Source organism: Sebastes umbrosus, chromosome 19, assembly GCF_015220745.1.
Source record: "Sebastes umbrosus isolate fSebUmb1 chromosome 19, fSebUmb1.pri, whole genome shotgun sequence".
In the NCBI taxonomy this organism is placed as follows: domain Eukaryota; kingdom Metazoa; phylum Chordata; class Actinopteri; order Perciformes; family Sebastidae; genus Sebastes; species Sebastes umbrosus.
The window spans coordinates 7,496,150-7,514,080 of NC_051287.1; the positions used below are offsets into that span (position 1 = coordinate 7,496,150).

The window sequence follows — 17,931 nt, forward strand, 5'->3', positions numbered from 1 at the left end:
GCTCATGGTGTCAGAGTCTCAGGTCCAATCAATATTAGGGACTCGTGGCAATTTAGGTCAGACGTGATCTAGAATGGAGGTGGATAAGAGTCTGGATTTGAGGCCTTGTTTGGGTCGTGCTGGGTTTTAGAAGAGACGTGTAGAGCTGAGGCTGATCATTTGTTTACAACATTACGTGGGATTCATTTATTGGTGTCTATAGAGCACCTTTAAACAGGCTGAGCCAACTTAACGTCACTCTCCAATCTCATTAATTCTTCTCTGTCGCTGTTTGTTTGTTCTCTCCGGTTGTTATGTCTTCTTCCTTTTGAATTCTCTTTCTCTCTTTGCTCTCTTGTTTCCTTCCTCTCGTCGTCCCTCCCTCCCTCCGGTTCATTAGTATTGGTGTCGCAGCGCTGCTGAAATAACTCTGTCCAGAGGCGTAATGAACGACGACAGGCGGGACGGAGCCATTGGTCAGGCAGCAGGCAGGGTTTATGGTGAAAGACAAACAGTGTAAAAAAAAAAGGGGAAATAAACAGAAGCTCTGGTTTGACCTTGTGTCTCACGAGAGTCCTGTATTTACCTTTGAGGATGAAAAAACAAACAAATACATAAATAAATAATTACATTCAAATTCTATTGCAATGATTATGATTATTATTACTATAATGGTTACTGTTAATGGAGGATTACTTTTAGCGTTGATATATAAAATCAATAATAATTAAAACAATTTAATATAAAAATCATATTTAAATTTAAATATCAAATAAATGAATAGTGATTAATTGATTTATATTAATTAAAAAAGAATATTGTCCTTTAAAGATGGAAATGAATACATCTTAATTTAATATTAGTAATACTCTATATATTAATAATACTAACGGTTGTTATTACCAATTGGAAACAATCAAGATTTAATATAATGTTACAAAATATATATAATAATATAAAAAGAAATTAAGACTTGATTTAATTTAAATAATGATACTATCCTCAGAAGATGGAAATAAATACATATTAATTTAATATAAATAATATTCTATATATTATTAATAATAATAACAGTTGTTATCATCAATTGAAAACATCAAAAATAAACCGATAACACTTAATATAACATCAAAAAAATTATAATAATAAAATAAATAAATTAAGATATGATTTCATTGATAGAATGATAATATCCTGAATATAAATAAATTAATAGCTGAATATGTTTAACCCTTTAAGCCTATTTATTATTATTATTATTATTATTATTGCTGTTGTTGTTCTTGATAAGACAAACCAATAATAATATAATAAGAAAAACAAATTATTAATAATAATAATAATAATAATAATAATAATAATAATAATAATAATAACAATGTTTCACAAATGACAACAGCATTTCTTACTTTGATCTGGCCTGTGATCTGTCTGTTTGCTGCTTCAGCTGACACTTCTCTGTATGTAAATGTGCTGATGTGTATCTATAACCGATCAATACTGATGGTCAGATACTGAGACCGAACACAAACAAGGAAGTGGATGCACACGTTCTGTTTGTTGTCCTTCCTGCTGCTGTCTCTGCTCATGTTGTTGTTTTCTGTTATTTCGGGTTCTCTCTGTCTGTGTGTGTGTGTGTGTGTGTGTGTGTGTGTGTGTGTGTCTCCACCGTGCGTGTGGATGGATGATGTGGATCGATGGCTGTAATCCCGAGCAGATTAAAAGAGCATTAATACTGGCAACGATAACGTAAACGGTGCGGACCCAGATCTCCATTGATCTGCAGGAACCTGATCCAGACCAGTTCCTGGAAGAGATGGTGGGGGGAGGAGAGAGGAGGGGGGAGAGAGCTGACATTATACAACAGAGAGAGAGAGAGAATGTATCCGAATGGCTCGTGGTGATAATAATAACAACATGGACACTTTAATGTGTAATATTATATGCAAATGAATAAGTCAGTAATTGAAAGGTATCAGTACGATCTGTAAGGACGTTGATTTCTGCAAAATCCCAAATTCCTCTGTACATTATCGGCACACGGCAACTACGGTATGGTGCAGGTTAGATTGTGATTACAGTTTTTAATTTCACTATTCTCTAGTGAAAGCTGAATTCATGTATTTATTAGACAACTAGATTTTATATGGGTGTCTTTATCTCACCTATACGCACTTTGTATTTCTTTTGTTGGCCTTCTGTCTTATCATTTGTGCTGTTTGTTCAAACCAAAACCCGACCAAGACAACAAAGCACTTTCTGATGGTAAAATTGCTCTTATTTTCCCCTCTTGCTCACCTGCTGCAGATTTGGTGGTAAAAGCATTAAAAGCGGCCGGTGTGATGCGTATCAGACAGATGGGTTTGAAGGGAATCCTCCTCTATTTGATTGTGCCACATAACTGGATTCATTAAGCTGAATCTGTCTGTTATTGGATTATGTTTCATATTGGATGGATGGCATCCAATTGTAGATATTACGGCCTTTAATGGAGACAGGTTTAGCTGAGCACAGCGGGCAGAAACATGTCGGCAGACATAAGCTGAAGATAAAGACAGAAAATAAAGATAGGAAAAAAATAACCACAGCGAATAGAACAAAAAAAAAAAAGTAAAACCAAATAATAAACTATAAATATAATAGAATAAAAGGATAAAAGTGGGTAAGAAAATACACTATATGGCCAAAAGTTTACGGACACTTCATCTTTCTCTCAGAGCAGGAAACCAGATCAACTCGTATCGCTTGCCGCTGATCGTTTGGAGACAAACACGGCGGTGAGCGGTTTGCCAGGATGTCCGTTTATAGCTGCCCAACCTCCTTTTGATCAATCACCGATTACAATACAATCTATTGATCAGAGGATATTATCTTTCTGCCTGTGTTTGCTCTCGGTTGGAGCTGCGAGCTGTGAGACTGAACGGCGATGGCTTCAGGCTGCCAAAAAATACTTGCTGATAAGAAAAAGGTACTGAGAGGCCGGTTAACTCATCATCTATTAGTCTGTCAGTGTGTGTGCGTGTGTGGGCGTGTGTGTGTTTGATGTCCAAACAGAGCCTCCCTCTGTTTTAGCCTCACTGTCAACATTTAGCAGGTTAAAGGTTAGTGTTTGTTTTCCCTGAAGAAACTTTCTCTCCCGAGACGTTCGCTTTTGACATCAAACTTTTATTATACTTATATTTATTTGAACCTTTTTGAACTATTTTTGACTGGAGACAGCCTTAAAAATGCAAAATTCTGTCACTGAGTGATGAAGTTACACGATTGGTCGGCCGAGTGTTGGAGTTTCCTCATTGGATGTTGCTCTTTCAAAATGAAAATGCGGGAACAGGCTATTATGCAAATGTGCCCGTCCAGCTCACGAAACTTGGACCGAGCTGTGAAACTAGGTGATCTAGTTCTAAAATGAAACGAAATTCAGCAGTGGCATAGCCTGTTCTCACTTAGAATGTTTTCAAAAGTAGATTTTGGTGGATTGTTTAGACTGAATAACAGAAAGTTTACAAGCAGGCGGAGCAACGCGTCCCCTAGTGTCCTCACCAGACCTGGTGGACATGTAGAGCTGGATTTAACATTATTGACATGACCACTGAACAATTTAGCCCCAAATTCACAGACTGACCGAACACGGTCCAGACATAATACTCGGTTTTGACCGAATACCAACCATGTCCTACTAGCTTGTCACGAAGGAGGCTAAATAACGCTCCAAACTTTCACTAAATTTTGTCGAGGAAAAACTGGCATGGCCATTTTCAAAGAGGTCCCTTGACCTCTGACCTCAAGATATGTGAATGAAAATGGGTTCTCTGGGTACCCACAAGTCTCCCCTTTCCAGACATGCTCACTTTATGATAATCACACGCAGTTTGGGGCAAGTCATAGTCAAGTCAGCACACTGACACACTGACAGCTGTTGTTGCCTGTTGGGCTGCAGTTTACCATGTTATGATTTGAGCATATTGTTTATGCTAAATGCAGTACCTGTGAGGGTTTCTAGACAATTTGTCATTGTTTTGTGTTGTTAATTGATTTCCAGTAAGAAATATATACATACATTTGCATAAAGCAAGCATATTTGCCCACTCCCATGTTGATAAGTGTATTAAATACTTGACAGATCTCTGTTTAAGGTACATTTTGAACAACTAAAAAATGTGCGCTTAATCATGGTTAAATATTTTAATCGATTGACAGCCCTGATTTTCTTTTCTTTTTTTGGCTGTTTTCTTTTGTAATTTCGGATGCCTTTGGATCTCTTTGGGCCCCCTATAACCTTCAAGATGAAAGGAAAGGAAGGAAAAGCTATCTTTTGGTTGGACTCCCCACAACATGCTTCCACACTTAATTGAATTTTAGAGGTCACAAGCCGAAAAGGTCAGCCACCGCAGCTCCAAGGGCTTGATCAAGGCATTCTCCCAGCCCAGTTCATACATTAATCCAACCAACATCTCTCTCTCTCAGACTAGAGAGAAAGATCAAATAATGTATCAAACGGTTCAGAAAAGGCTGTGATGATAATTGTATCTATTAACAACATAAATAAGAGCAATCTTTGTTTGTTTAGCAACCTTACAAATCGCTGAATATCAGACGGAAAACTAAAGACAATCAGAGCTGAATGAGACAAAATGGAAAACGAGAGAAGACAGAGATAGAGAGAGAGGTGGATGACATCAAACTCCTCTGAGGCCATTTCCTCATCAGCTCAATGACATCACTGAGCAACCAGAAGCTGTGATTGGTCGAAACGTTTCTCCTGGTAAACAACTGGAGATACATTACAGTGTGTGTGTGTGTGTGTGTGTGTGTGTGTGGGGGTGTGTGTGTGTAAGTGGTCAGCGAGACCTTTGTCCGGTGATGTCACCACAGACCGTGTGGACATACAGATTATACGCTGATAAACCATCTCTCTGGACACACACACACACACACACACACACTCGCTCCCTCTTTGTTCTTCAGTACAATCAGTCATAGAAACAGATCTATCCATTTGTCTGTGTATGTGATGTAGTGCAGGATGTGCACAAGTTAATATATAATATATAATATCATATCTGGAAACAGAAACCCTTAATGTTATACTTTAAACTCTTCATATTAGTACTACGTTTGTATGTGGATGGATAAATTAACTGACGATCCACTGTCGGTTGTTACATTAATGATTAAGTGGTTCAACCCCTGAGTTTAAAGGCTGATATTATTCTACTTTTTTATTGTGAACAACTCACATAAAAAAAGACCAAAACCAACATTGTGTTAATCTTTTAAAACAGCTCACAAATGTATAGTTACATTTTTTTGAAAGGCTCAGTAATTTCCTGAAACAACTTGTCACTGTAGTTTTTAGCAAACGTTATTCAAACAGGAGGAAATATTGCATTTTGTTGGGGACTGTTTTCAGCAGCGGAATAACACACATTTGGTTCTCTAGTGCGTATTAACAGCATGCAGGATGGTGTAGGTGGGATTGAGTCAAAATAAACTACAGTGTGTGTGTTCATGGTGATGAAGGAACATGTCACCCAGTGACACAGTGTGGCTCACTGATGTGTTTTTAATAGTTATGGACAACGATGGAGCTCTACGGGACAGAGGAAGAAGAGATATCAGGCTTTGGATACACACACAATACTTGTTAGTAGATACATTCACTGTTTCATTTGGTCTATTCAGAACCAATCAACAAAAACTGTCATTTTGATAATCAATTAAACTTCCAAGTCACTTCAAATAACAAGACTATTGTACAGCCATGCTAGTGGCTCCGCAAGGCTGTACTCAGGTACAGTGCTGCTTTGAGCTAAATGCTAACTTTCGCATGTTAACATGATAACAGTGACAATGCTGACATGCTGATGTTTAGTAGGTATAATGTTTGCTATTTTCCGCATCTTAGTTTAGTATGTTAAAGGGTAACTTTATTATTCTTCAACCTGGACCCTATCTTCCCATGTTTTTGTGTCTTAGTGACTAATGGAGACAACTATTTCTGAAATTGGTCCAGTATTGAGGGAGAGCGCTGCAGACAGCAGCCGCTAAACAGGCTGCAATGTAATCATATTGATCAAGTCCTCGCCGTCACTGTACGCCCACTAAAAGTGCTTGTTTTTGCCTCAGATTGTTTTTAAGTGTGTGACAACATTATGGAAAGGACTCTACAGAGAAATGACACCTTTTTCTTACCTTTCGCTTTCTGTTTGTCATTGTGTCATGTGACTTGTTGCCGGAAGACAACGTTGGAAACATGGAGAGAGGAGTGCTGGTGTTGTCAGAGTTTGTTGTGTTGGACCATGATGTCATAATGTGGATGTGACACGAGGTTTCAGAGTGAGACTTGGTTAGATACAATAACAAAAATAACAAAAAATGTTGTCCCCATTAGTCACTTAAGGCCCAGACACACCAACCCGACATCAAAGAGCTAGCGGCAACAAAGGCCGACCGTTGAGTCACCTCACGTCATCTGTGTCTTGGCCAAAGATGTTGCACTCGAACACACCGCAAAGACTACAGACAATGACCAACTACCACGTACATTCTGCATCTGTGTGAGATGAAATAACTCTCCACACAAGCAGGTCGCTGTAGTCTGTAATCATCATTCAACAAGGGAAACCAGAAGACCGAGGATGGTAGATATACAAGACATTGTTATGATACGTACATGAAACAAAGCAGCGTTTGCCGACCATTTTCACACCACTCTCACTCACCACTTAGCTTCTTTTCAGATGGCCATGTTGTTGTGAGAATAGCCGTGTATTGGAATGATCAGATGAAGATGAAAAATAAGAAGAGCCTTCTGTGTGCGCACAATTGACTTTACTCGTTGGCTTGCTTTCTTCACTTACGTTTCTCTTCTCATGCACTGATTCATTTAAGCTAAGTGATTTCAACATGCTGAATCGGACAAAATAACTCTGATATGGGCAGACTAGAGCCGACGGTGCAGGACAGACCGGATAAACTAGGCCGACGGATAATCACCAACAGCCCCAAACTGTCCGGCGGCCGAACGCTGGCTTGGTGTGTCTTTGCTAATTAACACTAAGCACAAAGTACAGCTGAGGCTGATGGGAGTGTCATTATTTTTGCAGGTATTTGGTCATAACAATTCGTCCTTGAATGAATTTCATAGCAATCCATCCAATAGTTGTTGAGCTGTTTCACTAAAAAACAAAAATTTCAACTTCCTGTGTAACTTTGGTCTCCGGAAATGGAGTCGACAGGAATTTGCCAACGTTTTGTAACATTTCAGACGCTGAACAATGAATTGGTTAATTAGAAAAACAACAACTAATCAATATGAAGATAAACATCAGTGCTGCCTTATTTCTCAGACATACCACGATAGTGTTTTGTTAAAGGATAAATATCCTTACAGATTCATTCATGCTCTCAGTTATTCTGAATGTGTGTGTGAGAGAGAACCAGAGACACAGAGAGAGTCTTCAGTCTGTTGTTCCATTTCCGGTTATCGTCTCAACACGGAAGCATCGTGGTGCATTAAGCACAACCACACACACACACACACACGCACACACACACACAAGCTTACAGTGGAGTGCTGATTGCTACCATGCTGTGTCTCTACTCTCTATATACATCTGTGTGTGTGAGTTTAAGTGCTGAGATATGATGCATCAAGTGTGTTTGTCAGGCCGCCATGCCGAGCCCAAGCATCTCATGAAGACTGCACACTGCAATATTCCTACTACTAGGAAGAATATTTCTTTTTACAACTGTGTTTTCATAGTTTCAACTTAAATGATGTAACAAACATAGTCATTTTAAGCCAAACCTTACTAAACCTTGCATTTTTGTGTTGTTTTGTGTTAATTTACAACGTTAACCACATGTTTAAAACGGCGACCGCAATCTGGGAGAAAACACGTGTCTCTCGAAATGTAATTGAGAATGCAGTTTAGATGTACAGTATGGGAACATACTTTTTTAGGAGACATGGCTGCTTTGGAACATGGAAGTCTTCACAGTGGATTATTGTACTCGTGGTTGGTCTTTTGGTCGTCATGGTCCCCATCCTCGTATCCAGATTGTCTTTTATTAGTTGACTCTTTTAGTATCGCTCTTGAGAACATGATTTTTTCCTGCACAATGTGCTTAAAATGGCAGATATTAATAAAAAAAAAATGTATTTACTTCCCAAGAATGAGGCCTTACTGCTTATTATCCCACACAACATAATGTTTCAAAAGAAAGACATCTCATTAAGAAGTGATGATATCATTTTTTAAAAGAACATAACACTGCATCATCATCATAGCATCCATTATGAAACAAATCCCTTCATTTTATACTGTAACCTCCATTAATTCAGCCAATGATGTTGCATAATTACCACTGGATTATATGCATGATTTAAAAGCATTGGGTAAAACCCCTTAAAATTGACCAAATAACGATCCCCTGATGAAGGGCTTCAAGTTTTTTTGATTAAGTTGAAAATTCTGGGAATGCTATAATGCTATTTGGTGAAACTTTATCCGTTTACAACCTTCTCAGCTGTGCAGATAATCCAATAAAACCCATCTTAATGCATTATATTATTATAATACATTATTATATATCCATTACTATATTACCCCTTAATATCTTACAATCTATTAATGGATCCATTAATTTACCCCCCAAAAGTGAAAGTCATGCACCTATAGTAGAAATGAGTTAGGAGTAGAAGGGTCATTAAAAGGTTTGCTGTGGTAATTTGACTAGTACAAAAGAAATTGGCGATTGTTGAAGGTTGTTATGGTGACAACGGAACCCACGTCAATGGGGTCGTAAAGTTTGTGGTTGCAGCAGCTCGCTGGGAAGAGTTGGAAGAGACTTGTCCCCAGGCGGAGGGACCGTTTAGACCCGCTCTTTGGCTCATTTTCAGTAATCAATGCAGCACCAAAGCCTGGTGGAACCAGCCCAAGATCTTGTTAATTCCACCATGCTTCAATGCCTCACTGGTTACAGAAAACGTGCCGAACAAAGTTATCACTCATCTGGCGATAGCAATGAGCTGTCCTCCGCTGTGACAAGTGTGTGGATGAAGATGTTCAATCTGACTCATTTACATTTATGTGCCTCGTAACATTACTACTCTACTGTTCGTTTTCGTTTAGTTGTCGTTACTGCAAAACTTCACCTCAGTGACTTGCCGCAAGTCGGTTTAGTTTATGCGGAAGTCAGCCCGCTACAACGGTACACATAAAAATGGCCGCCGCTCAGACCTGCTGCGTTGATTTGAATGGGAATGTCCGTCAATGTCCGTTAATGTCCGTTAATGTCCGTTGTTAATTAAGGGATTAGTGGCTTAAATTAATTTTGGTATTTGGTATATTTTTAGTACATTTTGTAAATTCTGGGGAGATGCTCTGCACCAGCTGACCATCACTGATCATGCAGTGAAAATCATGTGACTAATTGTCAAAAGTACTGTTCAAAGCCTGAGGCAGTATGCAGAATTAAATGACAGTTAACAGTCATGAATATTTGGGAGGGCGGGGAGTCAACGGTGACATCACAACGACACCACACACTCGCTGTCGTACAGCTGTAACCATGTCACAGCTGATTAATGAATTCATCAAAACATCGCTGAGCTCTGCCGGCTCATGACGGAGTGTCGAAGCGTCCAAATGTGGCGCCACACACAAGCAGCGAAGTGTACGTTGAAGGGCGACTTTACTACTTACCCTGCACTTATATGCCCTCTGTGTAATGGATATCAAGGCTTAAGTGGTAATGGTGCAATAAAAAAAAAGATACAGGGAGAGAGAAGGAAGAGGAGAGAGACATGGAGAAAAGGAGGACTAGGGAGGGAAGAGAGAGAGACAGAAAGGTAGGAGGGGCAGGAAGATGAAGGAGAGGAAGGAGACACAGAGGCAAGGAGACAGGAAGGAAGAAAAGAAGCGTCAGAAGAAAGAGTTAGGGAGGAAGACAGGAAAGAAGAGAGTTAACGAGAAATAATGGAGACAAAAGAGAGACGATGGAAGAGGCAGATGCAAAAGATAGATGACAGACGAGACAAAAATGATAGAGGAGAGAGACGAAGGAAGAAAGAGAGGGAAAGAAAGTGATGGAGGAAATAGTGATGAAAGACAAAAGAATAGGCAAGACAGCAATAAATGACTAAATGAGACAAAGAGAGAGACAGAGCTCCTCAGCCCTTTGTGCTATGAATCCTGTTTTCCTACAGAATGAAGCCTGTCTGTCTGAGTCCGTTGTGTCCTGACAGACATCTATGGTTTATATTCAGCTATATTGATCCCCTCTCTTCTTTTAATCTCTTATTTCTTCTCAGTCTCTGCCTCTTCATCTCCATCTCTCTGTTTTACCTCTGTCTGTGTCTGGCCATGGAAAATGCTAAATGAGGAAAATGTTCAACATCCCGAGAAGGAAACCTCCCTGTTAGCTCAGAGTGCACAATAGGCTATTAGCAGCTATCTAGCGATCTGATCCGAGCCCTGGATTTTAATAAAGTGATGGATAGTTTTGTGCAGAACCTGGTGAGGAAGAAACACCTGTTTTTAAGGTCAGACGGCTCTCACTGTGTGTTTATGGCTTTTAAATTAATTGTGTGAACGTTTGTCAGGCTCTATGATCAATGCCTTGATGAGCAGTTTGACCTACGTTTCTGTTTGAATGCGTGACCTGGTGACAGCTGATGGAGGTGCAGACTGATGGCTTCATATCATTATTCTTTTATTTATATATATATATATATATATCAGGGCTGTCAATCGATTAAAATGTTTAATTGTGATGAATCGCGCGATTGTTCATAGTTAATCCTGATGAACTGCAAATTAATCGCATATTTTTTCATCTTTTCAAAATGTACCTTAAAGGGAGATTTGTCAAGTATTTAATACTCTTATCAACATTGGAGTGGGAAAATATGCTTGCTTTCTGCATATGTATATATTTATTATTGGAAATCAATTAACAACACAAAGCAATGACAAATATTTTCCAGAAACCCTCACAGGTACTGCATTTAGCATAAAAAATATGCTCAAATCATAACATGGAAAACTGCAGCCCAACAGGCAACAACAGCTGTCAGTGTGTCAGTGTGCTGACTTGACTATGACTTGTCCCAAACTGCATGTGATGTGTCATAAAGTGGGCATGTCTTTAAAGGGGAGACTTGTGGGTACTCATAGAACCCATTTTCGTTCACATATCTTGAGATCAGAGTTCCCCTTTGAAAATGGCCATGCCAGTTTTTCCTCGCCAAAATTTAGCGTAACTTTGAAGCGTTATTTAACCTCCTTCGCAACAAACCAATGGATTCCTTAGGTTTTCTACTTTCATATGATGCCAGCACATTTTTTTAACGCACTGGGTAGCCCTGTGCGTCAAACTGTGACGCTCGCAGTTTGAAACACGTTCGTGGTTAACGTAGTGAATTCAAATGAAACTACTTGGTCATGTTTAGGGCAACAAAAGTACTTGGTTAGGTTTAGGAAAACATCATGGTTTGGGTTGAAATAAAAATGTGTTATGTAGCCTGTGTAAGTTTAGTAGTAAGCGTAAATAAGTCAGCGTTGACTTTTGGTTTCATACAGGACACGGATCATGTTTTGTCCCACTCATTATTACCTATCCCAATATATATATTCAATATTCAACACTGATTTGTTTGTAGGCTTATGTATGAAAATCAACCATCTTTCGAAAATTTGAAAATTAAATGACAAGCGTTTTAGTGCGCTAATATACTAAGCGCTGAAATAATTGTCCCCCATGCTGATGATCCTATGGTGCTTTCATAAGCGCATACATGTCGGTTAAATATGGTCACCCTATAATAGCTGCCGTTTCTCACTGGAAGTCAATGTGTCATGGTGGCCAGCTAGAGCTGACAAATGTCAAAGTTTGTCTATATTTAGTTGTCTATATTTAGGCCAACATTGTACATTATGTCAGTTTTTTGTGAGTAGCTCCTCCATTACATATTGCACTGTGGGAAATAGTGTCCATCAGCAACAGGACACATGCATGGCGCTGTGGAGACTGAGGCCGTCATGGTAGCTGCCAGGCTGTGATCTATCTTTGTGGTGAGGATGAAAACAGTCTCTAATGACTCTGCTGAGCTCCTCTTTCTCTTCTCTTTCTCTCTGTCAGTCTGTAAAATGAAACCAAAGCTTGCTGGCTCACTCACTTCCTCTCTTTAAACTTTTACGGTTAATAAACTTGGATTCTTTATCACACTTCATGAATACGATGCAACACAAAATGCTTTACATAAAAGTGACTAATTAAAGAAATATAATAAGCAATCTAATCTAATAAGTAAAAAACATATTTACATTCAAACAAGGATTCATTTGAATATTTTAAACTGTAAAAAGCAACAGTAAAAGTGTCTTAATATTTAATATCTGTCTTCCGTATTTATTTTATTATACTTATTTATTATATTCTTTATTTTTAGCTGTAAGAAATTCCTCCATAGATTTATATCACAAATGAATGCAATCAAGTTGTCGATATGAGTAATTTGGACATATAGATACACAGCTGGGTATCGTCTGCGTATATAGAAACTGACATTGTGTTTTCTAATAACTCAGTGCCACAGGCTGAAAATAATTGGGCCTAAGATAGAGCCCTGAGGGACACCACATGTTAAATATATTTTATCTAAGGAGTGGTTGTCCATGGCGACCATCAACAAATTATGAGACACCAGGGAATGTGACGAGGAGGAAGTCCATGTAAGAGTTGGTCTTATCAAACAATTTATTTTAACTAAGCTTTAACTTTAAAGTGTCGACGTCGCGGGAGGGACATTCTTGTTCCCTTCCTGTTCCCTTTCCTTCCGTATTTCTCATCAACCCTCTTCATCTTCCCTCCATCTTTCTCTTCTTCTCTGTATCACTATTTTCTCCTAACTTCTTCCTCATCTCGACTCTCCTCATCATCTTCAGCTATCCATCTTTCTCTCTCCATTTCTACATTCCCTTGCCTAACCTCTCTGCTCTGTCCGTTCTCTCTGTTTCTCCGTATTCACTTGAAATGACTGCTTCAATAAAACATCACCTTGATGTTTCTATTGACGTTTAGCAGCCCTTGACTCTTAAAACCTCTGTATAACATACTGATGTGTTTGCTGTGAGTGCTACCAGCTCTTGAGGCTCAACACTTGACTCAACCCCATTCAAGTGAATAGAGAAAAGGTTTTAAGGTGGAATAATGCCTCTCAGCTGCCATATTGGAAGGCTTGACCTCTTGGTCAGCAGCGGGTGTTAACAGATGATTGAAGTCTCAATAGATGCAAGCAGATGTGGTTGATTTCTGCTTATTTAGCCTGGTTCAATACGTATGAACCAGTGTCTGCATATCAGATTTTGTCAGAAATTTTAAAATGTTTGTTGTTGCTTGTGAATAGCCAAATTCTGCATGTCATGTGTGAGTTACTAAATTACTTAGTGTCCGACTTATAACAACAGTCGCCGGCAGACTTTATGAGCTGCTAGCTAATTAAGCTAGTAATAACATTATCTCCATTAGTTGATTGTAAACTCTTTGGCTGACTTTTTAATGTTTCCAGCTTGTTTTAAATCTTAGATATGAACATGATTTCTACGTAGGTGATATTGTGCTAAAAGAGAGAGTCAACACCCTCACCAGTTGATGATCCATTGAAATAAAGGAACAGCATCATTCTTGTATTGCAGTGTAAAGCTAGTAAGTCCCAGTGTTATAAGTAGCCTACTAGTGCAGTGCGCGTTCGGGGCGTGGTCGTTCGAAGTGCGTATCCATTCAGAACTGGCCGATTTGCTTGGCTCCCGTTACGGTTAAGTTACGGTCACTGATCGGTATGATCGTGACAGTGATGATCATAGTTACAGTGTTGATAATGATAATGAAGATGATTGCGATGTACTCAGCATTTTTGTGACATGACTGATTGCTATGGTGATGAGGACTATGTTGGTGGACAATTGTGATGATAAGAAAGACGACTGTAATGAGACCAATTCTTGTCATGTGATGAGAATGGTTTTGACTGGTAGATACTTGTGAGGATGATAAAGATGATGATGATGATTTTTTTGAGAACTACTACATTTTGAGAACTAAGTTAATTTGCTTTCTTCCTGAGGGTGAGACGAGAAGATTGATATCAATGTCAAGTTTGTGTGCTGGCACATAAAAAGGGACAATAATGATTACTTAGATGACTAAAATCATGATTGTGCTTAAGATGAGAATTTGGATATGGTTGATATGGTTACAGATGATGATGTAACGATGGCTGTGATGTTAGGGGAATAATTATATTTCATGATAAAAGGGAAGAGGGAGGCTGTGACAGCTGACTCACACAGAGAGAATTAAATAGAAAGAGAAGGCCAGAGATTCTCCGTATTTTCTGCTGATCTCGTTTGCAGTTAGAGACGCATTTAGCAACACACTGATGTCTACGAGAGAGACTGAGAGAGCTGATGAAAGACAGAGGAACCCTGCTTTATTGATCCTATTGATTCAACCCTTACCTTTAAAGAACAGCCACCCCTCCCCCCTCCGTGCTCTCACCCCTCCTCAAACCGGTAAACCCCTTTTGAATAATATAATTGCGTATTTGATCCTCACTGTAACCTCGACCAGAGGGAAAAAAGCCTGATTGAATCACTCAAGCGTGCTCTTTCTCCATTGACGGCACACTGCGTTTGTGTGTGGGTGGGTGATTTTGATTGCTCCCTTTTTAAACGTAAATGTGTCTGCACTTTTTTTTTTTTTAAGTCTAGGGTGAACTGCTGCTGAGCTGCTTTTCATTGAGCTACAGTAAGCAGAAAAGAGAGAGACAGACAGACAGAGGGAAAGGTGTATTAGAAATCTGTATACAGTATTTAAAATTGTATTTCATCGTTTCATTATTTATTTGTTGACCTATGTGAAACATTTGTTTTAAGTTTTGTTGTTTGTTGAGGAGATTCTTCGCATGTGAGATACCTTTTTTCCTGCTAGCACTTCAGCAAAAGCAAAAACCCCTATACAACTACAATAATCAGACCAGTACTGCCTCCCTATATTTTAAATCTTCATTCGTGCCAATTGTTTATTTGAAATTATCCAGCAAAATGCTTTACATGCAGTTTGTGAACAAATTAAAGTAGTCCCAACTTAATGTTGGTTACGTAATAGACACCTATATACATGACAAAAAGACATCGTTGAAACCAACGTATCCTCATTCAATGATTAGTATGATATCTTGCGGGTTAAAATAACTGCGGAAGTGAAGCTACTTAAGTATGTAAGTTACCTGACAAATAAATTAACGTTGATTTCTAGTTTTGAATACCGGTCTCGGATACGAAATACCGATCTCGAGGGCGAAAGTGATTCTTTCACCCACACACCCCCGACCTCCTCCCTAAGTAGCGTTCGGCGCTCTTTATACTTCCTGGTTCCCAATTACGTGGATTAAATACGCACTGATTTCGTGGGATGGATACGATTGACAGTGCATTACTTTTTGTAGGTATAGCTACGAACGGTGTATGAGAGCAGCCCGCTGAAACACACAGATGAAGCCAGCAATGTTATGTATGTACGGAAGAGGCTTAGGGCCATATGTAAACAAAATATTTGATATATTTAAACTCAAATAAATGTTAACATGTGGGCCTAATCGTCTTCCGTACATATGCCATGTCTAAAAGGGGAATTGTTATATTACTAAGTGAGCAGTGATTTGGTGATTTCATGATCAAATTACATCCAGATATCTCAATTAAAACTGGGCTTAATTTGGTTGAAAAGTAAAACATGTTTTTTGTTGTTGTTGTTTTTTTGTCCTTTTGTATGTTTGAGTTTAGAGTATAGTTTGAAATGTTTTGACACTATAGTGCAAATACAATATCTGGGTTTTAGTACAAAGTGTCAACACAATGCTTTTTTTCTACCAAAGCCTTTTTTTTAAATTTATTAAAACAAGCTGTTGTCTCATATACATATAATAGTAAAATGTATCATAATTAAAGCAATGATCAGACACACTTTCAGTACTTGACAGCTTTTGTGATTAGCCATCAGAAGCACCGGGAAATGCACTACCTATTTCAAAGTGAAAACAACACTGGGGCAGCTGCAGTCACACAGAACTGTAGACCGTTGTGTTTAATATGCATGCATGAAATATGCATGGAAATAATATTGAAAATAAAAACCTGTATACTCTTTTCTGTCAGGTGGAAGTACCTCCAGTTACTCACAGCTACCAGAGCTTCATGATGATCAACACAAGTCCAGTCAGGAAATGCCAGGTGCAAAACAAACACTACAAAAGTGCACAAATATTTATATTTATTCCTGTAGTCTTAATTATGGAAGTGCAACTCTTGAAAATGAAGACACTATTTTGGATGTATTTGTGTATGTTTATATGTGTGTATGCACCAAAAAATGTTCATTTATCAAACAAATTTAGCCCAGTTATAACCTACATGCTTAAACATAGACTATTTTGGCCTGAAAACGACCGAATCATTATTATTGTTATTATAATTATTATTATTATCCACTATTATTAGTAAATTACTTCTTAAAACAGTTTTATAAGAAAGCTTTTTATGAATATTTCATATGTCTGGTTTTACCATTCCACTCCATTCCACTCCATTTCATGCTTTCATCTATTATTAACCGTATTTTTACCCTCCTTGTGTTTTATTATCTTTTTTGTGTGTTATATGTATTATTTTGTATTACCCTTATCATATTATTATGAAGGTGGAGACATTCATTATTCATTAGTCATTAAAACTTAAGGAGTACATTGGACAAAATGTCAAAACACTTTTAATTTCACATTAAAAGCCAAGTGGGTGGATTGATTTGGCACTACCTGGATGACTGACACAGATGTTATTACTAGTGGTAGTAAAAAACTTAGTATTAGTAGTTGTAGCAGCATAAAGCGTTGTACAAAGACGATGATAGTAGCAGTTCAGCGTAAACAGCAATAGTAAAAATAGCCTGTCTCTTCATTCCCGTACACACTTCAACTCACAGTCCGATGTTTTATCACAAAGATCACCCAGTAAATAGTCGGGTCCAACGTCCAAGATCGTTTCTAGTTTAGACTTTGAATAAACAAGCGGAAAATTGTGACACAGTTTTAGGCTCATGTTGCAGTTTCTATATACACTATATAATATGTCCCATCTATAAACATATTAATAATAAGTTGAACAGCACCTTTAAATGCAGTAAAAATAAGCCTAATAACAATAATAATAATAATCCAGAGCTCTAAAATAAAATTGGGAACAAAGTGAGATAACATAGATATGAAACAAGTCTATCAAATAGGTTTAATCAAAACACGTTCCAACTAAATCGTACCACCAGCAAACATGAAGAGGGTTTACCGTTTATTTAAAAGACCAGGCAGATTCTGATGCTATCATTAATAATAATATTATTACAGTGTTATTTCCATTCGTCCATGTTTTCCATTTGCAATTTATTGACATTTTACGTGTGACGATTCAAAGCAGACGTGTCTCTATTGCTCTCTGTCTGTGTCACACACACACTAAATGTTTTAATCCCAGTGTGTTTGTGGCTCCTCATGTTCACAGATCAATAGTACCACCTGTCAGTGGCAAACTGTATTACAACTCCTGGCAGTGTGGAAGATTAACATGAATTCTTTATAGCATTTCGCCTATTTACTTAGAGAGCAGCAGAAGAAGAATCGCCACCTACGTAATGAACAACAGGGACTTTTAAATTTAAGTAAATCCATCCAGCAACGACCTACAATGATAAACAAAACAAACACTAAATAAAATGGTGTTAGGAATAATACAAATTCAAAGCAGGTACACTGTACTCCGAGTAAACATTAGGTTTACGTCTCCAAATATACCAAACACATCAGGCTGCAATTTGGGGAAACATGTCTAAAACGAT

At 38.2% G+C, this 17,931-nt stretch overlaps 1 protein-coding gene across 2 annotated transcripts in view; it reads left to right on the forward strand.

Moving 5' to 3' along the window:
* onecut2 (one cut homeobox 2) overlaps positions 1–17,931 on the forward strand; it is a 46,931-nt gene that overhangs the window by 16,582 nt on the left and 12,418 nt on the right. Inside the window, exon 2 of one of the 2 annotated variants that reach the window (XM_037752570.1) lies at positions 16,203–16,277. The exons of the other annotated variant lie outside the window; for it this stretch is intronic. Coding sequence (XP_037608498.1) covers positions 16,203–16,277 — 75 coding nt within the window. The remainder of the gene's footprint in view (positions 1–16,202; positions 16,278–17,931) is intronic. 2 annotated transcript variants of the gene reach the window in all.